This window comes from Elephas maximus, chromosome 2 (assembly GCF_024166365.1).
Source record: "Elephas maximus indicus isolate mEleMax1 chromosome 2, mEleMax1 primary haplotype, whole genome shotgun sequence".
In the NCBI taxonomy this organism is placed as follows: Eukaryota; Metazoa; Chordata; class Mammalia; order Proboscidea; family Elephantidae; genus Elephas; species Elephas maximus.
In genome coordinates this window covers 155268927-155293117 of record NC_064820.1, presented here as the reverse complement: position 1 = coordinate 155293117, position 24191 = coordinate 155268927, and the positions used below count along the sequence as shown (strand labels likewise).

Here is a 24191-nt window from a genome sequence, read left to right as displayed (position 1 = left end):
TAATTTTCCTGGAAATTTCCAAGCAGTCAGTCAGCTAGATTCTCAATAGCACAGGACTCTCTGGATGCTGAAGGCAACATTTCTTCTCTGTGTTCCTCCTTTTGTCCTCTTTTAGAGCTCAGTACTCATGACCACAGAAATGGGCCAATCATCCTTTCAACTAGGGATAATGAAAATCAACACATACTTGGAATGCAGGGTGGCATCGTCATCTCATTTTACAGATGAGGAAAATGAGGTCCAAAGTAATTACGTGCTTAAGGGGCAGGAAGAGAACTGGGTCTCTAATCACCCGACTCCAGGCCTGAGTGATCTCTTTACAAGATCTGTGATTTTCAAGCTGGTTCACAGAGCCGTTGGGTTCTGAAGGTCAATGAGGGAGGCCAGGGGGAGATCAAGAAGGCAGGATCTTCGGGCTATCCAGGCAGGTGCTGGGCATAGAGCTGATACTTGATGTTTGTTGAATGGATGAATGAATGGATGGGTAAATGAATGCTTCAACTAGAGACCCCTTTTATCTATATAGGAGCTCCAGGGAAGATGTCATTAGGAAAAAACAAGGTTGTATGATGTAAAAGCAGAGTCTGAAACTACAGCACTTGAAGTAGACCATGCTGACTGATGCCCCAGCTACTAGAGAATTTCAGTGCAGCGCTGATGTTGGGGAGGTGGAAAGGAGAAGAGATGGGGAAGGAGGTGACCTCAGGACCCTGGGACCATGGCTGGCAGCTAGACTATTGGGAACCCTAGATCACTGCATCACTCTAGTTCAGAAGTCGTAAATCTGTAGTCCTTGTGGCTCCTGAAGAGTAGGCCACACATTGTGTGTAAGCATTTTTCTGTGCAGAGGATACAAAGCTCTCCTCAGATTCTCAAAGGAACATGTGACCTATAAAATGTTATGCAGCGCTGCTCTAAGACACTATCAAACCTCTGCAGACATGGGCAATTTCAGTCATAAGGTGTCCGAACATTTTTACTTCAGCTCTTCATTTTATAGCCAAGGCTATGGAAGGGCAGAAATGTTAGAGGACTTGCCCAAGGCCATGTGGCAGGTTTGGGTAGAACTAGGATTTGGATGTGGGATTTAGTAGACGCCCTTTCAAGTACATCAAGAGTTTTTTTTTTTAATTGTATTTTTGTTGTTGAGAATACACACAGCAAAACATATACTAATTCAACAATTTCCGCATGTACAATTCAGTGACATTGATTACATTGTAGTTGTGCAACCATTCTCACCTCTTTTCAGAATTGGTCCTCCCCCATTAATGTAAACTTACTGCCCCCTGAGTTTCCTACCTAATCTTTCTAGTTGCTGGTACAGCAGGAGTTCCTAACCCGGGGTCTTTGCTGAGACTTCAGGATCTATGAACCCTCTGAACTGCGTGCACATCCGGAAAGATGTGCAGTTTTCTAGGGGAAGGAGTCAGCCCTTTCATCCAGTTCCCAACGGGGTCTGTGACCTAAATAAGATTAAGGACCACTACCTTGCAACCCTCTAGCTCAGTCTTCAGCTCTGCCCCCCTGCAGAAGCCTGAGGAACTCATGTGTAGATCCTGTCCTGTGAAAACAGATCTTTGATAGGGTGGGGTGTATGTATGTGAGGGTTGGCTACACTTGGCTTGTTCTCTCCCTGCATAATACAATCCACCCCCGACCCTGCACGCTGATACCAGCCCCTTTCCCAACAATAGGCTGAGAGTGAAACAGTGTATATGGTGACAGAACTGAGAGTGCTGAACAGGAAGGTTACAGAAACTTCTTGACCTCAACCAACATGTCAAAGCTGAGACTTTGGACAGGCTCAAAACAGTTCCCACCAAGCTGGGCTCTGTCCCCTGGGAGGTTGAGGTAGCAGGCAAGCCAGCAAGCGCTCAGTTAAATGTCGTCTTAATTTGGAAAGCACAGAGGGACATTTTTTATCAATAGTCAGTCTTTCCCCAGCACCAGGAGTGCAATGCGGTGCTCACTCAGAGCCTGGGGGCAGCTCGGAGATTGACAGGCAGCCTCCTTACCTGTCACCCAGCTTCGGCTTGGCAGCTCACTGACCCTACTTCTCCTCTGGCTGAAACAAGAGTGAGATGGCAACTACTACCTTGGGACTCTGGAAGAGAACCAAATCCCCAAAAGAAGACAGGTGGGGTGGGAAGGCTTAGCACCAGTCCAGCCTGGCACATAGTGTGCGTTAGCAAATAGGTACAATGTAATGAGTGGGAAGGTGCATGATCAGAAACACTCATTCAACAAATATTTTGTATTTATTGAACACTATTAAGTGCCAGAAGTAGCACTAGAACAGCAGTGCAGAGAGGGGTATACAGAATCATTCATTCATTCACCAATTATTTAAATCACCTACTATGTGCTGGATAGGCCTGGTGCCAGGCATTGAATGGACAGGCGAGTAGATGTATAGATTACTGAATAAATATTTACTGAACACCTACTAAGTACTTAGTACCATATTAGCACTGAAGATAAAATGAACCAAACGGCCTCGTTCCTATCTAGAATTAGGGCTCCCTGAGAAGTGTCCCCGGATAAGGAAATGGATGCAGTAGAACCTCGTATAAGGTCTCATCGCTGAGGGCACTGGGGCCTGAACCTTGAGCCACCCAGCATCCTGACCCAGGCTGGATGTTGATGGGGAGCCGCCTCCCTGTCCTTCCCCCACATTTCCTCTCAGGGTGCTGACAACAAGTCATTAATAACAGAGTTTTAATGGCAAAAGCACAGCAGCTCAGTCTGCCGATGAGATCCTTCCCCTGGGACTGTATCAAGACCGCAGTGTCTGAACAGCCAAGGATTTTTGGTCCCTTGACAACATCTCTCACGACTCTCCCATCCTTCCCTCTCCACCCAGAGAGGCCTTTCCTTTTTAAATTGGAGAGCTTAAAAATATCCCACCCCCACCTTTGGCACCCCGAACTGAATCAATGTTTAACTTGCAAGAAGGAGAGCTGCACCAGCTGTCCCCACAGGATGCCCAGTGCCCATGGACTATCTGAACTGCCCCTTGGCTCCCAGGCACAGTCAGGAGGAAGCTGTAATCAAAGAACCCAAAATGACAACATGAGGGGACAAGGCTGGTGAGTGGGGCTCTGTGAGGAGGGCAGGAGGTGACATTTTACACAGAGCCTTCCGAACAGTGCCCCAGGAAGCTTAACAGGCAACCTTCGGGGAACAGGTCTGCTCAGGGCAGTGAGGGAAACACTGGGTTAACCAAGTTCTTTACTGTAGGACTTCTTGGAACTTTGAATATGCTGATATGCAATGTGAATCTATAAAAAGGGGATGTCTAGTGCAGCGTTTCCCAAACTTATGTGACCACAGAAATCTTTTTTTTTTTTTTTTGCAGAGTGATTAGTGCACTGCACAGCTTTAAAACCGAGCTTTGACCATGCATATTGAGCTCCTGCAGGCCCCTGCATGGGGCACTGGGCTAAGTGCTGGGGATACTGAGACACAAAGAAGACAGGGTCCCTGCTCCCAAGGAGACAGGCATGTGAGGGTCTGGTGGGGGTTAGGCCGGTGTGTAGGGCAGCTGTGGAAGAGGAGCAGAGGACCGGGGCTGAGGGGTGGTGCGGGGAGCTGCTGGGGCAAGAGGAAGCTTAAGGCACCATCAGTGAGAGCTAGGCCGGGACCACTAGAGGTGAGGGAGAGGTAAGGGTGGGCAGTAGCACGGGAAATATGGGAAACTCTCCCCCAAATCCCCCTACTTTTGAGCTGGGTGGTCCCTCCTATTTGAACAGTCACCCGTGGGTTTGGCCCTCAGTCCTCCCTGCCCCCCACCCTCAACCACATCTACGCTATTGAACTCCGGCTAACATCCAGAAACCAGGGAACAGCTATTCGCAAATTCAGTAATTGGAGCCATTAGCGTTGACTCAGAAATCATTTTTTTCTAAGTCTCTCTCTTGGAGAAGCTTTTAAGACCCTTTAAATTGGTTAATGGAGAGTTTAGAGATGAGGATGGAGCCTCAGCTTTCAGCTGTCCTGTCCATCACCCTGGCACTCCACAACACACTCAAGGGCTACAGTGATGAGATAATCCAGTATCAGTTTTATTAAACACTCATAGGTTTCTGGCACACCATCCCCAAAGAAGGACCTCAAAATCTATGCTCTCCTGCCCCAAGACACCAGGTATTAAACCTCCATTTACCCCCTCACATTGGTAGAACAATCATAACGCTTTCACATAAAATCACAGCGCAAACCAGTGGGAAAGAGCCCTGGACTGGGAGTCAGGAAGCCCGGGTCCTCATTCTGGCCTGACGACTCAGAAAGCTGTATAACCTCAGGTATCACTCTGCCTTCCCAGGCCTAAGTGAGCACCAGCCAAGGTCCCTTTCACAGTCAAATGCTGTGATGGTCTCGTTTAACCTCCACATCAGCCCTGTAAGATAGGAGGGCAAATACCGTTATTGCCCTTCGTCTACAACTGAGTGAACAATGCAGTGAGTCAGGTCACTGCTTCAAGAGGGTATGCCAGGCAAGTAGGCAAGCCAAGAAGAGCCTGGGTCTTCACATACTTTCCTCTTCTTTGCTGTGCTGAGGCAGGTGCTCAAGGTTCTTTGGGGAAGTGAGTGGATAACTGGTCTCTTCTGTGGGACTCAAGGTCTTGCCACCTCTCTGATCACCCACAGGCTCCATCTTCAGGGCTGAAGTGTGAAGGTACAAAAAACTCAAGCAAACACATCCAGGCATTTAGGTAAGAAATTCCTTCCAAATCTATGGAGAAATGAAAACGACCATGAACCCACTGGGGTTAAACAAAGGCAAATGTTGGAGCCAGTCTCAGGGATGGCCTGACTCAGTGTTTCCTGAGTTTTAGCCATTCATGGAATGACCCTCATGATTTTTGCCATGTCTCAGGATCTATACCCCCCTTCACACAATGTTTTTCTTTAAATTGGTTCACTTGTTTTTAAGTTAGCCTCATCTTAAACGTAATACCTGTGAAACTAGAGATCAATATGCTGGTCATCTTTTTATATTACATATTAAATACATAACTACAAAAATGTAAAATATTGTGTACCACCTAAAATCCTCTTGTGAACACATCAGAGGAATACGGTCTAAGCCTGAGGAAACTGAGGCACAGGGATGGAGAAGGTAAACCATTTGCTCAAAGACAAAGGCTAAGGCCATGCCCAGGGTCTCTGGACCCATCAAGAGAGTTGTCCATAGGTCACTGAATTTTTTTTTGTGACAGACCAAAAGTAACTGTGAGTGCATCCACTGCTCATCTGTGAAGCTACCAGCTGTGGGAAAAGGTCAAAGTCATTTATTAGCCATGCACTTGAAACTGCTTGGGACCCTGAGCTCCCACTGGAATTACTGCCCTGGAAAGGAATCCTGACACCCTATTTTTATTGTCATCCAACCTCCTGGCCCCCCTGGCCCTAAGAGGTACCAATGACTGTGTTTTATCTCACCTTAGCCAAAGCCCAGTCTTACGAGACTCCTTTCCAAGGAGTGGGGGTGTGGCAGGATAGCGCTGCTGTTGGCACGGGGGTTGGGTCTGAGATGCCCACTTCTGCAGAGGAGTCCAAGGTTCCCTGTGCTCCAGGCGTGTGGGAGGCGCAAGGCTCCTGCCAGCAGGGTATTCAGACTGCAGAGGGAGGGGCTGGAGAAGGACTTCAGTCCTGTAACTGCCAGGTCGTTGGGCCCGAGGGCTGCAAGGAGAAGTGAAAGCAGCTCTTACCCATGCTGTATTCTTGGACTCCTACCTTGGAGCAAGAACTTCTTAAAGGACTTGGTTCCCCCTACCATTGCTAATCCACCCCAGCCCCAGTGAGTCATCACTCAGCAGAGTTCTCAGAGCCCTAGGCTGGTAAGTCAGGGCACTGAGGCAGACTCAGGATATTATCCCACTTAAAAATCATCAGAGCAGCTACCACTTACTCAACACCTACTCTGTGCCGGGCTGTGCTAAGCCCTTTACAGTCACCTCATTTAATCCTAACAACAACCCAATGAGTTAGGTATTACTATTACCCTCAATTTTAGAGGTGAAGAAACTGAAGCTCAAAGACATGGGGTCCAAGTTCAGCGACACAGCAAGGGTTAAAACTCAGGTCTGTTGAATTCAAAAGCCATGCTCTTAACCAACACTGAGGTAGGAAATGGAGACCAGGGACCACTGCCACCCCCTTCTCTGTCACAGGGTGCCAAGCTTGGGTGGTGGGAGGGCTTTGACTTGTGACTGTACCTGCTGTCTCCATGGAGAAGAGGGTCCGCAGCCTCTCCTGGGCAGGCTCGTTCCCCAGAGCTGCCGATTGCTGGTAACATCTCACAGCCTCCCCCAGATTTCTCTGCACACCAAGGCCCTTCTCATAGCAAATTCCCAAGTGGTACCTGCTCTGTGAGTCCTGAGGAGAAAATGGACAGACACATAGACACACACATGTGCAGGACCGAGAAAACGAAATGCTACGGCAGGAGGAAGGCATGCTGGGGCTTCATCCAGACAGGGTCAAGATCCACCCCCACCTTCCCCATACCAAGAGACCTCAACTATGAAAATCCAGAGGCCTAGAGCTCACCCAACACAAAGGAGCCAGCGATCCCTCCACCCAGGGAGATTCTAGCCAGAGCAATGAGGAAGCTTCTCTCACAGAGGCTGGTGCTGAAAGCATGCACAAGTGAGGGCTGCAGGAAGCACTCAGTCCAGCTAGGGACACCTGGGAGTCAGGCTCCTACATTATCCCAAAAGAGCAAGGAGGCAAGGGTGGATGGTAGGCTTTCCAAAAGGCCTAAATGCCTTCCTGAATCTCTGTCTAGAGGGCCAAAAAGAATAAATTATGGGAAAAGTATTTCTATTCCTTTAAAAGGCTAATCCCTATACCTACAGCTCTGGACCTTCTCACCTCTCACTGAGAACTGTGAGGAGCAGGATCAGGTAGGTGTCAGGTGCCCATCTATATACCCAGACTGCTTGGGTTCCAATCTTGGCTATACCACTTACCAGCTGTGTAACCTCAGGCATGCTATTCTACATCTCTGTGCCTCAGTTTCCTCATCTAATAACATCTACCTTACTGGGTTGTTGTGAGAATTAAATGTGTTAATATATAGAAAGTGCTTAGACTAGTACCTGGTACATAGCAAGTCCCCCACGTGTCTGTCAGTTTGTCGTACTGTTTCTCAAGCTGAAAGAACTGAAGAAAAAATTCAAGCCTCGAGTTGCAATAGTGAAGGATTCCATGGGGAAAATATTAAATGATGCACAAAGCATCAAAAGAAGATGGGAGGAATACACAGAGTCATTATACCAAAAAGAATTAGTCGATGTTCAACCATTTCAAGAGGTGGCCTATGATTTAGGAACTGATGGTACTGAAGGAAGAAGTCCAAGCTGCTCTGAAGGCATTGGCGAAACACAAGGCCCGAGGAATTGATGGAATATCAATTGAGATGTTTCAACAAACAGATGCAGTGCTGGAGGTGCTCACTCGTCTATGCCAAGAAATATGGAAGACAGCTTCCTGGCCAACTGACTGGAAGAGATCCATATTTATGTCTATTCCCAAGAAAGGTGATCCAACCGAATGTGGAAATTATAGAACAATATCATTAGTATCACATACAAGCAAAATTTTGCTGAAGATCATTCAAAAACAGCTGCAGCAGTGTATCGACAGGGAACTGCCAGAAATTCGGGCCAGTTTCAGAATAGGATGTGGAACCAGGGATATCATTGCTGATGTCAGATGGATCCTGGCTGAAAGCAGAGGATAGCAGGAGGATGTTTACCTGTGTTTTACTGACTATGCAAAGGTATTCGACTGTGTGGATCATAAAAACTATGGATAACATTGCAAAGAATGGGAATTCCAGAACACTTAATTGTGCTCATGAGGAACCTTTATATAGATCAAGAGGCACTTGTTCAGACAGAACAAGGGGATACTGATTGGTTTAAAGTCAGGAAAGGTGTGTATCAGGGTTGTATTCTTTCACCATACCTATTTAATCCGTATGCTGAGCAAATAATCCGAGAAGCTGGACTATATGAAGAACGGGGCATCAGGATTGGAGGAAGACTCATTAACAACCTGCGTTATGCAGATGACACAAACTTTCTTGCTGAAAGTGAAGAAGACTTGACGCACTTACTAATGAAGATCAAAGACCACAGCCTTCAGTATGGATTGCACCTCAACATAAAGAAAACAAAAATTCTCACAACTGGACCAATGAGCAACATCATGATAAACAGAGAAAAGATTGAAGTTGTCAAGGATTTCATTTTACTTGAATCCACAATCAACAGCCATGGAAGCAGCAGTCGAGAAATCAAAAGATGCATTGCATCGGGTAAATCTGCTGCAGAGAACCTCTTCAGTGTTGAAGAGCAAAGATGTCACCCTGAAGACTAAGGTGCGCCTGACCCACGTCATGGTATTTTCAATCGCGTCATATGCATGTGAAAGCTGGACAATGAATAAGGAAGACCAAAAGAAGAACTGACGCCTTTGAATTGTGGTGTTGGCGAAGAATATTGAATATACCATGGACTGCCAAAAGAACGAACAAATCTGTCTTGGAAGAAGTGCACCCAGAATGCTCCTTAGAGGCATGTAGGATGAGACTGCATCTTACATACTTTGGACATGTTGTCAGGAGGGATCAGTCCCTGGAGAAGGACATCACGCTTGGCAGAGTACAGGGTCAGCGGGAAAGAGGAAGACCCTCAACGAGGTGGGTTGATACAGTGGCTGCAACAATGAGCTCAAGCATAACGATTGTAAGGATGGCTCAGGACCGGGCAGTGTTTCGTTCTGTTGTGCACAGGGTCACTATGAGTCAGAACCGACTCAACGGCACCTAACAACAACAACATAGCAAGTGTTCCATTATCTTTATCTCCTTTAGCTGCCTGCATCATTAATCTCTCCCTCTCTACCAGAGTATTTTCATCATACTCAGTATCTCAACTTAAAAAAAGAACAACAACGAAAACCTCTGTTGACTCCCAACTGTGGTCCCATTTCTCTGCTACCCTCCACAGTCACATTTCTGGGAAGAGTTGTCTGTACGTTCTGCTCCCACTTCTGTAAAAGTCAGGCCAAAGTCTATGCAAGAGCTATGGTGAGCTCATGGCTACAGACCAGGTCAGAAAACAGAACCGGACATACATAAGGCCCAAACACCCACGCAACGCTGCTCAGTACGTGCCTAGAAAGACAACTCCCCGTGGGGTGGACAAGTGTGAGGTCTGTGCTCCGACACAGTACTGCATAAGGGTGACACGTGTCCCTCTGTGTAGTGCTTCTCCTCGTACCATGCTGGTCTTGCCAGGCTTGCCCGGCACATGGACGTGCACCCACTCAGCCTGAGGAAGGTGCATGGGGGCTCTTTCAGAGGAAAGGAAGGCACAGCAGCAGGTACGGGTTGATGACATCAGTCCTGTTTTGCTAGCCACTACAGACACTTTGGGCAACACAGAGTGCCCGAGAACTCAATGAAGCTATCGATGTGTGGGCCAGGGCCAGAAACAAAGGGCAGCAGCAGGCCCCTGTGCGGCAAAGTATAGTACAAATGCATTGCTTACCTTAACCCAGCACTCTTGGTCCTTCGAGGTGCAACTCAAAACACACGTGGGTCAAATACATTTGGGGAATACAGCACACATAGATAGATCCCCTTCTCTGTGATTCGCACAGAGCTATGAGATTTCCTGCAGAACAGAAACCTTTCTAACTCTGCTTAACCCAGTATTGCCCAAGCCCAACTGACCTTTTTTTTTTTCTCATATTACTTATAAACATCCCATGGAACGAATACTCTGTGGAACACACTTTCAGTCATGCTGCTTGAATGCCATATCCCCAGTTTAGAGGAGGCATTTGCTCCCCAAAGCACTCAGTGTCTTCACCTTATGTGTCTCTGACTTCCCCAGACTGCCAACCCTTGGAACGACCCACCTTGCATGTGTACAGTTTGCAAAGTGCTTTCACACCTATTATCTCAGTTAGATTTTGATCCTCCCAGCAATTCTGTGAAGTAGTAGACAAGTAAGACAGGCATTACTATCCTGATTATTGAAACAAGGAAACGGGTTTGGATTAGGAAATGACTGACCCAGTAATGTGCTAGTAAATGTTTAACAGCTGGCTCTCCAGCGGAAAAAGCCCTGCTTCGTGGCATTTGGAAACCTTGGTGGTGTAGTGGTTAAGTGCCACAGCTGCTAACCAAAGGGTCGGCAGTTCGAATCTGCCAGGCACTCCTTGGAAACTCTATGGGGCAGTTCTACTCTGTCCTATAGGGTCGCTATGAGTCGGAATCGACTCGACGGCACTGGATTTGGGTTTGGGTTGTGGCATTTGCCAGTTTGGGGTGGGGCAAACACTCCCACTATGGCTGATTTTAAGCTACCAACAGCTCTTGCACTGGACTTGCCCCAGGGTCACACAATGAGTCAGTAAGACCTAAGGCGTGAAGCCGGCCAAAGCTCCTATGGGTCCAAGGGGTCTCCTTAGCACAGGAGAACTCGACACCAGTTCCAAGTGCCTTCACTTGTCAGACTTGATCCCCAACATGCCTGGATACCAGAGACCTCATACCCCATTGTTGGCTGCAAGCCAAAGGTACTTCACAGCTCTCTGCTCATTCAGGTGTGGCTCCTTGGTGAAAAGTACCCCAAGGAAAGCTTGGGCCTGTGGTCAAGAAGGAAGGAAAAAAGGCATCTTAGTCACTGCCAGGCCCCACATGCCCCAGGTGCCCAGCCCAGACCCCACCAAAGGCACTTGCCTCTCTTAAGCCTGAATCTGCAGCTTGCTTCAGCATGGACATGGCTCTCTGCTGCTCAGGGTCCCCCAAGAAGGCAGGGTCTTGCAGTAGGCACCTGGCATAGCGGTACTGAGCCAGGCTGTGGCCCTGGTTGGCAGCCAGCTGGTAATAAAGGACTGCCTGGCCAAAGGGAGAGATACCCAGTCAACTGGTAACTCTATAAGCAACTTTTCCTTTGAGTGAAATGTTTAAAAATTATTTTAATTAAATAATAATCATTAGAGATAAGTCCAGAAAATGCAGTTAAGCCAAAAATTAAAAATACAGATAAGGCAAAATTAGAAATACAAAATCTCCTTAAGACCACCTCCTGAAGATCACTCTCTGTTAACATTTTAGCAGGTAGCCTTGCAAATGTCTTCCCACATATATGCGTGTTTTAACACATATATAAATACGTTTGTGTGTGTATTCATATATATATACACACACACACAACACATATGTATATATAAAACATTGGATACTATATTTGCCATTTTATAACCTATGTTTTCACTTGACAATATATGATAAATGTCTTTCCCTGCTAATAAATATAGATCTAGCACATTATTTTTAAGGACCAAAACCAAAAACCAAACCGGTTGCTGTCGAGTCAATTCCAACTCATAGTGACCCTATCGGACAGAGTAGAACTGCCCCGCAGGGTTTCCAAGGAGCGGCTGGTAGATTCGAACTGCCAACCTTTTAGTTAACAGCCAAGCTCTTAACCACTGTGCCACCAGGGCTCCTTTTAAGGACCAGGTAGATATAATAAACTAATTCTCTACTGAAGGAACTTTAAGTTGCTCTCCTTCTTCTTTTTTTTTTTGTCATCACATACAGTTCTAAGAAATATATCCTTAAATATAACATCTTTGTGTACTTACCCTAGTTTTTTTGTATCAATTCATCAAACTGCTATTCTAGGCACTGAGGATATAGCTGCAAACAAGAGAGAAGGTCCCTGCCCTCTGTAAGTTTCGAGTTTCAATTCCTAAAAGTTAATAGCCTCTTTCTTACTTTTCCCTGGCAACTGGGCTGGAACCAAGTGGGAGAGAGAAGCTGGACTTTCCCCAAGCCCACTGCTCATTTCTGGAGATCACTGTGGGAAGCCAGGCAGAGGGGATGGGCCTGCGGGCAGGGAAGGAGGGGCAGTACCTTGCTGAGGTCTCGGGAGGTGCCTCTGCCATGCTCATGACACAAGCCCATGTTGTACTGTGCTTTGCTATACCCACAGTCTGCAGCTTTCTGGAAGTAAGAAAAGGCTGCTGGGTAGTCCCCATTCCTCATGTTCTCTGTCCCTGGAAGAAAGCACAGGGCACAAACACTTCCAGCTTCCTCTACAAACTTCCCTACATGCTCAGCCAAATACCCACAGGCTCCTTCCTTTCCTTTTTGTGTTAGACACTTTGCATATATTTCTATCCTGTGAATATTTACTGGTGAGCCATAGATGTAGACATCAGTGGGTTCTGCCCTCCTATAATTCACTCTTCCTTCTCATGGTAACTGCATCCCAAATTCCCTTTGGGAATGTCCCCTCCCTAATGCTATCAATCAATGTGCCTGTACTCCTCCTGACCAATAAGACTCTTTCCCTAAGGAATCTGAATCAGGCTGAGTGAAAGACACAAAATAGTTTTTGCAGTTTTTCTGAAAGCAGCACTCTGAAGACACTATTAGTTGGAGCCCCCTGGATCCCTGGAGCTTCCCTGAATCCTGTCCTTTCCGAGGCTTGGCAGACCAATACATTCCTTTTTTGCTTAAGTTAGTCAGAGTGGGTTTAGGTTGCTTGCAACCAATAAGCCCTAACTGATACAAGTAATACAGTTAATCTCATTTTATAAGGAGAAAACTGAGAAAGGTAATGTAAGAAGGCTGAGACCTGAACTCAGGTATGTCCAGCTCCGAAGTCCATGTTCTTCTCATTGCCCAAGCACAAAGGAAAACAGGAAAGAAGCAGGGCATAGCCCATTCTCAACTCTAAGCCTTTGCTCAAGCAGTTTCTCCTGCCTGGAATATCTTTGTCTGCCCCTACCATCAGGCCTTCGCATTCTATTTCTGCCCAAGAACTTTCAGATCACACTCAGGCTTTAAACATTTTTTGGTACTTACTTAATATACCAAGCCTGTTTCTCTGAGCTAAACTGTTTCAAGAGTACAAGCCCTGTCTCCTCAATTAGACTGTAAAATCCTGGAGGCAGAAGCAGAAAAAGAACGTAGAAGAAATAACTCTGCATTGGGTGATAGCTCTATACAAATGCAAAACATGATTATGGCTTATGCTTCCTCTGTATTCCGCCACAGTGCCTAGCACTTGCTGAATAAATGAATATATGAATGAAGGAATGGGCAAGAAAATTCTCAGAAGGGACTGTCTGCCCATCAACATCACGAAAAGTTAATGAGGTAGAAGCGAGGTTGAATTCAGTCAGCCGTAAATTAAAGTCACCTCCTTGCTGACGGAAAGCTTACTGTCTAGGGTTGACAGAGTCCTCTTTTTCAGGGGAAAAGGCTCGAGAGGGCAAAGGATCTCATGTGTTCCCATTCCCCACGCTGGCTCCATCAACATACCCTCATCCATTCACTCTTCTAGGTTTCTTCTGCCTCTAACCTAGACCAAGCCACAATTGTGTTTTGCTTAGTCATCAGTGACAGCCCCTACCCAGTCTCCCTGAGTCCCCTGTGGCATCCCTACAATTCACATCTATCCATAGCACAGCCAGAGAGATCTTAGAAAAAAATAAATCAGATCACACGACTATCCCTCTCCCTGCTCCGGCTTAAAACCCTCCAACGGCAGCTTCCTGTCTCACTTAGAAAATCCACACCCTTTACCTTGGCTCAAAGGCCTCACCTTCGTGGGCCCTTGCTCTGACCTCATCTCCTTCCACTCTCCCCATGACCTCTAAGCTCCAACCAACCACACTCACCTTTCTTTTATATCTTTAACAAGCAAAACTCAAATCCTGCCTCAGGACCTTTGCACTTTCTGTTCACCATGCTTGGGTGACTCTTTCTCCAGATTGTCACCAAGACTGGCTCCTTTTTGTCGATCAGATCTTAGCTGAAGGATCTTCTCTTCAGTGAGGCCTTCCAATTTCAAGACACTAACACATGACTCTGTTTTATTTTCTCCATAACATTTATCATCATCTGAAATTCTTTGTTTGCCAATTTATTGTCTTTCTGTCCTTCAACTCAAATGTCAGCTCCTTGAAAGCAAGGACTTTAGTCTAGTGAATTACTGTATCCCCAGCACGTAAAGTGTGGGCTAGCAAAAGGTAAATGCTTGATAAATTTGTTCTGAATGAATCTCAACTTCTTACCCACCTGCCCACTAAATGCTACTGGGAATCTGGGTCTCCATGCTAGAAGGCCTGAAACTTAGGTCAAGTTGCTGCAGAGGACAGGACAAACGGGGGGAGAGGCATCCAGAATCTCCAGAGGTGCATCATTATTGTTGTTGTTAGGTGCCCTGAAGTCGATTTTGACCATAGTTACCCCATATGACAGAGTACAGCTGCCCCACAGGCTTTCCTAGGCTGTAATCTTTATGGAAGCAGATCGTCAGACTGGAACTTAAGATGGGCCAATCTTAAGAATGGCCAAACGAGTGTGAAAGAGAATGGGTCTGACACCACTGAGTGACCATGCCAGATACGGTCTATCTACCTGGGAGAAAACATAAACTGTTTTGTTTAAACCACTCCCCACCTGGACTCTATTTGACCCACCCCATACTCTTCCCATTTTTCTACCCATCTGCCATGAGGCAGGGTCCACTCAGTTACCCAGGAAGTTGAAAGCGATGGAAACACTGAGCTGGAAGAGCTGCTGAATAGAAGTCGCTGCCTCCTCAAGGGAAGGAATTTTTGATTTATCTTGTTCCTGAGAAAAAACATGAAGGCTCATTATGGGATAGTTCACAGGAATCGCTACCTGCCCAGGGGAATGTTATGGTCCTCCAAGTGGCCAAATCTGGACAATACCTGCTTTTCCCCAGTTGTCTGAGGCTGGGCTAGCCTTGCCTTGGACTCAAAGCTGCTGCTGGCATGCAGGGAGTCAATATCACTGGGATCTGCAAGAATGGCCAACACCCAGCCAGGGAAAAGGAGAGAGGTCTTATGTCTCCTTTTTTCCTACTCCCCCAGCCCACCCAGCCCCTCCATCCAACCCCACTGCCAGGAACCAAAATAACTGAATGGCCCCAGAAAGCATGGAACCTCACAGGAATAACAATTCCTTTATCTGGGAATATGTAGCTACAGACATGCATCTGCCCAATTCTCCCCATTCCCCTTTCTGCTGATTCTAGGAGCTAGGGACTTACCTTCCTCAGAGAAGTCCTGAACACCGGCTGCCCTCAAGGAACTGCGTGAGGGGAGGCTCCTGGGCTGAGCTGAGGACCCTTCCTGGCCCAGCCTGTACTCCCTGAGGCCAGTGTGCCCGGGGGCTGGGCCTTCAGGGCTGGGGAGAATGTGCCTCCGCAGTGCTGGAAAGAGCCAGCAAGAGTGGTCGGCAAGAAGCCTGCTCTGGCTTGACTGTGTCCTCCCTGAGGTTTTAGAAACCTGTGACGTCTCTTTCACACTCCTCTTCCTGCTACTCTGCTTCCTTTGCAGGCTTCCCTCCACAGTAGTCTAGAGGGGCCCACTTTTAGCATAAACTCACTCTATTGCTCCTCTGATTGAATTCTAGTGACAGGGAAACCAAACCCATTGCCCTCGAGTCGATTCCAACTCATAGCAACCCCATAGGACAGACTAGAACTGCCCCATAGAGTTTCCAAGGAGCGTCTGGTGGATTTGAACTGCCGATCTTTTGGTTAGCAGTCATACCTCTTAACCACTACACCACCAGGGTTTCCTAGTGACACGGAGCGAATAAGATATTTACCTTATTCATTGTTGTAGCCCCAGCACCTAGCACTTTGTTTCATGGTAATACTAGTAACGATCATCATCATCATAATAACCGAGAAGAACTAATACTTACTGAGTGCTTACATGTGCCAAAAAACAAAAAAACCAAACCCACTGCTGTCGAGTCAATTCCGACTCATAGCGACCCTATAGGACAGAGTAGAACTGCCCCATAGAGTCTCCAAGGAGCGCCTGGTAGATTTGAACTGCCGACCTCCTGGTTAGCAGCCGTAGCATTTAACCACTACACCACCAGGGCTTCTACATGTGCCAAGCACTATTATAAGTCCCTCATATGTATTAATTCATTTACTCCTTCCAAGAACCCTATGAGGTGAGTCCTGTTATTCGCCCATTTTGCAGACGAGGACACTGAGGCACAGGGAAGTTACGTGAATTTACCAGGGATATAAGACTAGCATGCAGCAGCTTTGAGGCTTGATCCCTGGCATTCTGACTTCAGAGCCTTAATCACTAGGCTATATCATCTCTGCACTATAGCACGTAGTAGGTACTCAATAAACATTCACTTATTAATGAATGACTGAGCAGAGAATGACCTAAATGGCTAAGTGGATAGCAGGAAGCCACACCCCGGATCTAGGGTAGCATGGACCCCTGTGGGGCTTCCTCCATGGGTGGTGGTAAAAGGGCATGGAAGGACACGGAGGGGCAGGTGTGGCCCACACCCTGGGTGGATAGAACTGCCCCACGTTCTCCTTCCTCTGACTTCAGATAGGAAAAGCAAGGAGCTGCTGATGGCTCTTTTCCTGAGGTGTGTCCAGAGATGCTTCCTGGCCCAGGGAAACTCCCCACACGACCCTTCTGCCCCAGGACCAAAAACTCACAGGAGTGTGGGTGCCACAAGGGAGATGAGAGGAAACGGTCCAGGGGACTGCGCCAAGAGCATGGCTCCGCTCGCCAAGGCGCTCCTGGCAGGGACGACTGGAAGTGGATCTGCCTTGCCAGCTGCAGGGCCAGCACAGTCAGAGTGCCCTGGGAAAGACAGCACATCAGGGGCACAGCCCTTAGCAGTCAACTCCCTAGACTCATTCTTTGGCTCTCAGCTCAAACATCACTTCCTCAGGAAGCTGCTCCTGACCACTGGCTGGGGCAACTCCGCCACTACATGCTCTCACTGCACTCAAACTTGTCCTGTGGAGCCCTGCTCACACTGGCACTTCAGTGATCATCTATATAATTATTCATCTAGGGTCTGTCCCTCCTGTTAGTCTCTAAGCACCACGGGGTAGGGTCCATGTCTACTATGCTCACCAGTGTATCCCAGTGCCTAGCAGAGTGTGAAGATATTTGTTGTTGTTAGGTGCCATTAAGTCAATTTTTGACTCATAGCGACCCCATGTGACAGAGTAGAACTTCCTCATAGGGTATCCTAGGCTATAATCTTTACAGGAGCAGATCACCAGGGCTTTCTCCTGCAGTGCCACTGGGGGGTTCGAACCACCAATCTTTTGGTTAGTAGCAGAGCACGTAACTGTTGTGCCACCAGGGCTCCTGTTAAGATAAAGTAGGGGCTTAATAAATACATGGTGAATAAACTCATGAAAAAGTGACAGAATAAACAAAGTCTAAGAGGGCAAAAAGACAGTGTAGTAAGCTGGGGCTTAGCCACAAATGCAGCAAGAGGTCAGACTTCCCCCTGGTTCAATCTTCTTCTCCAGCCTGGCACAGCCCTTCCCTCCGCTCCCGCCACCACACGCACATTCACCAGTGCAGGCTTGCTAACACAGAAGGTGTCTCTTCTCTGACATGTCTGCAAAAAGCCTGAGCTAGCTGTTATCCTAATGACTGCCTCTTCCTCTGTGTGCCAAATACTTACTTGTTGCAACAGGCACTGTATACAATGGCTCACAAGACAATATACAGTCTCTGCCTTATGGAGTTTATGGGGAGAAAGACAAAAGCCAAATACACAGACAATAATTTCAATAATGACAAATTATGCTAAATGCCAAGAGACAAATCAGGGGTTTGTCCAGAGCATAAGAGGAAGGCCTTACAAGGTATGGAGTCAGGGACAGCCTCACCATGGGGACTATGTGTGGGCTGAGGCCAGGAGGAATGGAAGCCCCCATTCTTGTAAAGAGTAGGGATAAGTGTCTATGGCCATTGAGAACAGTATATTTGCAGATCCTTTCACATGGGTGGTAGTGACAAAGCTGAGGGGAGGTATCAGTACCCCTGGGATCCAGGTCTAGTTCCCAAAAGGGCTCAGTGTGGGACCACCCTTCGGATCAGATCTTCTTCAGCAAAATGGAAAAGCACTCTGCTCTCTAGGATATGTTACGTAAGCTGCTTAGCTCTTGCTTCCTGGCTACATTTGCAAGCAGGATCCTTCTTGTCTACACTGAGGGTCAAGGACAGGGCTGAAGAAGTCTTACCCATGATAACGCATCCCACAAGGTGTTTGGGGAGACACGAGTAGACATCCACTGGAAGGCATCCTTCCATCCATGAGTCCTTGGGCCCTTGCTTGTGCCTGGGCTTGGGCCATGGGGGCTGGAGCTAGAGAGATACAATAAAGGCTGTCAAACTCCGCCTGAAGCAGGTGCAGAGGGAGGCCAGGGGAGGAGATGGAAATGGAATGGTAGTGTCTCACCTATCAAGGCTAGGCACAGGGACCAGCAGGTTGGAGGAGGGAGCCTGAGGTCCACCTGGGCTTGTGGACCTGTGGTTCAACTCCCGGAGGCCAGGTCCTGGCACACGGTGAAGGGCTGTGCACAGAAAAGGATCAGTCATCTCAACAGCGACAGGACCGAGGCAAGGCAGCCCTAACAATATTCCTTCCAGCTCCCAACCCAGCCCAATCCCAGGGACTCAGGAATCACTAGCTTTGCCTCGGCAGTGGTTCTTACACAAGGATATGTGTGGGAATCACCTGGAGATTATCTGCCAAGTACATATTCTAGGGTGCCACCCCTAAGCAATACACCAGTATCTCTTAGGGTGGAGCATCTATATTTTGAAAAAACTCCCAGGTGATTCTGATGCTCTGCTATTCCTGACAACCACAGTTGTAAGATTACCAGACATTCACACTCACACCCCCAACCACTGTTTGGAGCGCTTGGTCTCTAAACCCTGCCTCTCTTCCTACTGGCTCCTCCTACTCCTTTCACGCTACGCCTACTCTTTCATTGGCTCCTCCTAACACCTCCTGACACTTGACTCCTCCCCCTATTAGTAGCCCCACTCACCAACTTGGAACTAAGCTCCACCCCATTCCCATTAGCTCCACCTCCAGATCCTAGAGTCTAAACCGCACTAGTCCCACCCATATGTCAAAATCCAACAGCCTCTGACTGCTTGACTGTGTGCGCCCCTTTTGAGGCCCCGCCTTTCCTCAGCTCTAACCCCGCCCACCGTTGGTTTGGCTCTATCCACAGGCAGCCTCCTCCTCCAATTCAGAGGATCCGCTGCTTCAAGTCGCGCGGCTCGGAAGCCCCTTACCTCGGCCCAGGAGTCCCGGGAGGCGCCACATGTCTTCCCCAGCACCATAGAGAGCTAGGGGCCGAAAGAACGAGGCCGAGCCTCGGGATGGCGGCTAGAGCGGCCGCTGTGACGTCTCGGAGTGGCCGAGTCCCTGAGGAAGCTCTCAGCCAGCCAATTAGAAAGGAGCCCGAGCGGAAGAACGGCGCTCAGCGAGAGGAAGTGGCGGTGTAGGAGTCTTTGGCGGGAGCGGGGAGGTGAACTGCATCAAGGACGCGGGGGTGTGGGCCCAGTTTTCCAGGGAAAAGGTGTCATTTACTGTACCTACAAGAAGGGCGAGCGCACGGGGGGGAGGGGCGCAGGTGGCCTAGTTGAGTCACCTCGGAAGCAGGACCATTGAGAAACACGGTTAGAGCGGCCTCGGTGGAGCAAGAGGACCTTGCAGACACCGTGGAGCAGGGGAGGAGGAAAAGTCTTCCTCAAACCCTGAGGCTTGAGGTGGGGTAACAAGGCCCAGTGATCGGAGATGAGCTTGGGGCCCGACGAAGGATGCCGGCAGTCAGAACTTCCGGTCCAAGGCTGCGGCTGGGAGATGTGGCCGCGACCTGACTGGGTAGGCGATGAAGAACGGCGCAAGGCAGTCTTCTGATTAGTTTGCGCCACGCTAGGTTCGGATGGAATGGTTCTCGACTGGGCCGACAGGCTGTGACGCTTGAGTTGCTCCTTTTACAATACCCTATGGGGAGAACCGCCCCTCCCCCTCCACCCACGTTTTTCAGAGCGTGGGTAGCTCAGTCGGTAGAACATCAGATTTTGGACCCCTGGTGGCGCAGTGGTTAAGAGCTCGGCTGCTAACCAGAAGGTTGGCAGTGTGAATCCACCAGCTGCTTCTTAGAAACCCTATGGGGCAGCTCTACTCTGTCCTATACTGTCACTGTGAATCTGAATCGATTCGACCTCACACAAAAACGTGTGAAAGTTGCATTGATTTGTTCAACATTAATTTTTGAGCCATATGTCAGCCATCATCCTAGGAGCTGAGAAGAGAGATGAATAAAGAGCATTTGTGGCCTCCATGAACACGTGGTCCAGGGTTTTAAGAGTGGGCTCTGGAGTCCTACAACTCTGGATTTGAATCCCAGCTGTATTATTTCCTAGCTGTATGCTCTTGATCAAGTTACTTAACCTCTGTAAGCCTTAGGCTCTTCATCTATAAAATAGGAAAAATAATAACTGCTGAGATTGTTGCAAGGCTTAAATAAGATAATACATTTTGAAAATGTTTGACAAGTTTCGTGGCACATTGGAAGAACCACTTAATAAATGTAAGCTGTGATTAATTGCAGTAGTGGAGGAGGTGAGTAGGCAACTATAACATTCCAATGGAAACGTGAACAATGGACTGTGGGATACCATAGAATTCAGAGAAGTGGTTGCATTTGAGCTGGGCCGTTAAATAGGAAAGAGTTTGCCAGGTGGAGAAGGGAGAAAAGGCATTTCAAGTAGAGGAAACAGTAAAGGATTGGGGGTTTGAATATTGGGAAACTACTCAGAAATATTCTTGCTTTGATATTTGAGCAGCTACCTTTCACATTCCTTGTGTTGCTGCCTCAAAATAGAATAACAAACAAGCATACAGGTTCAGCTCTGTTCTACCTGGTACTTCTGTACCTTCTTTCTTTCAGCCTGACTGCAGTTTGTTCATTCTTCAAGGCTCAGCCCAACCCCACATCTTCAGTGAAGACTCCCCAACTGTTTGAGGCCTCACTGCTCTCTGCTTTTCCCAGTTCCTGTAGTACTTAATTTCTTACTACACAATTTAGCAGTAATTATATGTTGTCCTGTTATTTAATTATCTCATTTGCGTAAGTCTAGTTTCCCTTGTCTCCCTTAGGGCAGGGATGGCATTTTCTTATTCTGTGTCCCCCTACAGGGCTTGATATAAAGTGTCGGCCTAGAGAAGATGCTGAAACAATGTTGACTGACTGAACACCTTGTGTGCATAGTGATTTCAGCCAAGAGCATCAGACCCAATCATGGGATTTATTGATTCGGTCCACATAAAAGCATTCACTGAGGGCCTTCCCTGTTTGAAGCTAGTTGAAAATTTTTGAAGCAGGTGATAGGGTGCCTGTCCCCATGTGTAAAATGGCATTATGGTATCTCTTGTCCCCAGAAGCTTGAGAATACAGACAAAACACTTGTTTGAGGAGTAGATGGCAAGAGCAGCTGGAGTCCTTAGAGTCCTCCCTGGCACACTGGTTTACCCCTTCAATGCTGCCCAGAGAACACCATCAGGGATGGCAAATTTGTTCCCTTGACCTTTAGCTTTGCCTGATCTTCCAGGCCCAAATGTTTGGCCATTCTCTTCTCCTGCTCCCAAGACTGCTCTGTGTTGCTGGATTGTGGCCCAAAGTCAAGTTGACTCAAAGTCAGGGTAAACTGTCTAACTTATATTGGGAACTTATTGCCCAGATGTCTAGTGAATCGCCTCCTATTCATGCCATTGTATACTTACCACAGTGACTGTACTAGACATTTGTTGGTGCCTTTTTTTCTGTAGACACCCTTAATTGGTGTTAATCAAATATAGGAGAGCTTATTCTGTGCTGGAGAATGTCCTAAATATATAATACTTTTTAAAAATGGATGTAGTCCCTACCTTACAGAGAAAATAGTCTAGTGAAGCAAAATAAGTCAGTAGGTAATTAAAATACAGAATGGTGTGTCAGTTATTTATTGCAGCATAACAAACACCCCAAAATTTAGTGTCTTAAAGCAATCATTTTATTATCACTCACACCAATAAAAAGATGATTGTTTTAAGCCACAGATTTGTTGTGTGTTGGCTGGGCTCAGCTGGGCAGTTCTGCTGGTCTCACATGGAGTCTCTCATGAGGTTGCAGTCAGGTAGCAGCTGGGGCTGGAGCCATCTGAAGGCCCAACTAAGAGTATGGGCCTCTTTCCCTCTCCATGTGGTCTCAGGGCTTCTTGGCTCCACGTGGCCTCTCCTGCTGGGTAGCTGAACTTCTTACACGGTGGCTCAGGGCTTCCAAAAGTACAAAAGTGGAAGCTGCCAGGCTACCTAAGTCTTAAGCCTGGAACTGGCACAGCATCACTTCCCCTGCATTCCATAAAAAAAAAAAAAAAAAACAAGTTACAGGGCCACCCAGAGTCTGCAAAAGAGGGGAAGATATGGGGCATGAATCCTGTGAAGTGTGATTCTTTGGACACTAGCAAGTGCTATGGTGGGGAAAGTATAGGGTGCTGTGGAAACGCCCAGTGGAGGCCCATAACCGAGGCTCAGAAGTCAGGAAGACCTTCTGGAAGCAAGATATCTAAACTGAAGCCTAAGTGATGATGACCGGGAACTAGCCAGGTGAAGAAGGGGTAGGGAAAGCACAGTTCAGGCAGGGGAACAAGTTGATGCAAACAAAGTCCAGAGAGGCAAAGAGCACAATTTAAGATCAGCCTGGTTGTAGACTTTCATAGGAGGGGGCTCAGTGGTGATAGCTTTCTAGGCCCCAGGGGTAAATGGGGCTGGGTCATAAATCCTTGTAAGGCACTAAGCTCTGCTAAGGTGTCTGGACTCATCCTGAGGTCATTGGGACACCAAGGGGGGCTTTTCAGCAGAGGAGTGGCCAGGCCAGAGTGATCACAAAAAGGCCATTCTTGGCTGTTGTGTGGGGGATGGACTAGAAGGGGTTAAGCCCATATTTTCACCTTGTCCCTTCTAGGCCAGTGACCACACCTTTGTCACCGAGAAGGATGAGGCATCACCTCAGCACTGATACAAGTTCTTTTTGTTTTGTATTAATGGGATTTTTTTTTTTTATCATAAAAGAATGCAAATTCCTTTATATGACTTCCTTTCAATTTTATTTTGAAAAGAACATAGTAGAAAGCCTCCTACCCAGTAAAACCTGGGCAAGGGCGGGGAAGGTGATCAGATAGTTTAACAGTTGAAGCCTAAGTGTAAAGTGGGTTAAGGAAGAGGCTACTAGAAGGGAGCATGTAGCACGCCAGGCTCAATGGATATTACCTCTCAGAAAAGTAATGTTTGGGTAAAGAGCTCTTACTCTAGGAAAAAATCAAATAATACAAAAAGGCTTATAACAAAAAACAGCAGACCCCTCCACACGCAGCTGCCTACCCTCTAGTCCGACTTACCAGAGGCAGCCATTTTCAACTCTTTGAAGCTTCAGGAAGTAGCACAGAAGAGCTCAGGTTCTGGATTAGATTGCCTGGAATCCAGCGCAGCTCTCCCTCATACCAGCTGAGTGACCTCGGTAAAGTTAATTATAATAGCTTAGTATCTCAGTTTCTTCATCCGTAAGATGGGAGTGATAATTGTATCCTGGTCATGAGAAAACACATATAAATTGCTTGACCATGGTCAATAATGGTAGCTATACATAATAATGATGAAGAAGAATCTAATGTGGAGAACAGTTGCAAGTATGCTTGGAAATTAGTTGTACACTATACAAATAAATGTAAGGCATGGTTTTGACTTAAAGGAAATGACAAGAATACAGACTCAGTTGGAGAGATCTCTCCCTTTGTTCTCTGTGTTTGCTCTCAGTCCCATTCCCTTCCTGTCTCTTCTAGAATCTTGTCTTTTTAATTATCCTGACCCTCATGCCAAAGCATACATCTCTGTACTATTTTTCTTTTTGCGTGTTGTCTTAGTCATCCAGTGCTGCTACAACAGAAGTACCACAAGTGGATAGCTTTAACAAAGAGAAAATTGTCCTCTCACAGTCTAGTAGGCCAAAAGTCCAAATTCAAGGATCATCTCTAGGGGAAGGCTTTCTCTGTCAGCTCTGGAGGAAGGCCCATGTCGTCAATCTTCCCCTGGTTGAGGAGCTTCTCTTCACAGGAACCTTGGGTTCGAAGGACGCACTCTGCTCCCGGTGCTGCTTTCTTGGTGGTATGAGGTCCCTGACCCTGCTTCTCTTTCCTTTTATCTCTTGTAAGATAAAAGGCGGTGCAGGCCACACCCCAGGGAAACTCCCTTTACATTGG

At 47.3% G+C, this 24191-nt stretch overlaps 1 protein-coding gene across 3 annotated transcripts; it reads right to left on the bottom strand.

Moving 5' to 3' along the window:
• Positions 1–4046: 4046 nt before the first annotated feature.
• On the bottom strand, positions 4047–19328 carry DELE1 (DAP3 binding cell death enhancer 1). 3 transcript variants are annotated; one of them, XM_049873933.1, is made up of 13 exons: positions 19185–19328; positions 18334–18448; positions 18116–18239; positions 16562–16709; positions 15125–15286; positions 14784–14872; positions 14586–14682; positions 11950–12092; positions 10768–10926; positions 10581–10673; positions 6224–6383; positions 5448–5687; positions 4047–4737 (listed from the first exon to the last, which is right to left on the bottom strand). In XM_049873933.1, exons 1-12 carry the CDS (start codon positions 19213–19215, stop codon positions 5449–5451), a joined length of 1560 nt encoding a protein of 519 aa, XP_049729890.1. In that variant the 5' UTR covers positions 19216–19328; the 3' UTR covers positions 4047–4737; position 5448. The 3 variants fall into 3 exon arrangements, with proteins under 3 accessions (XP_049729890.1, XP_049729891.1, XP_049729892.1); XM_049873934.1 differs by having other exon boundaries at positions 4047–4667; XM_049873935.1 differs by lacking the exon at positions 15125–15286.
• Between the last annotated feature and the right edge of the window lie 4863 nt (positions 19329–24191).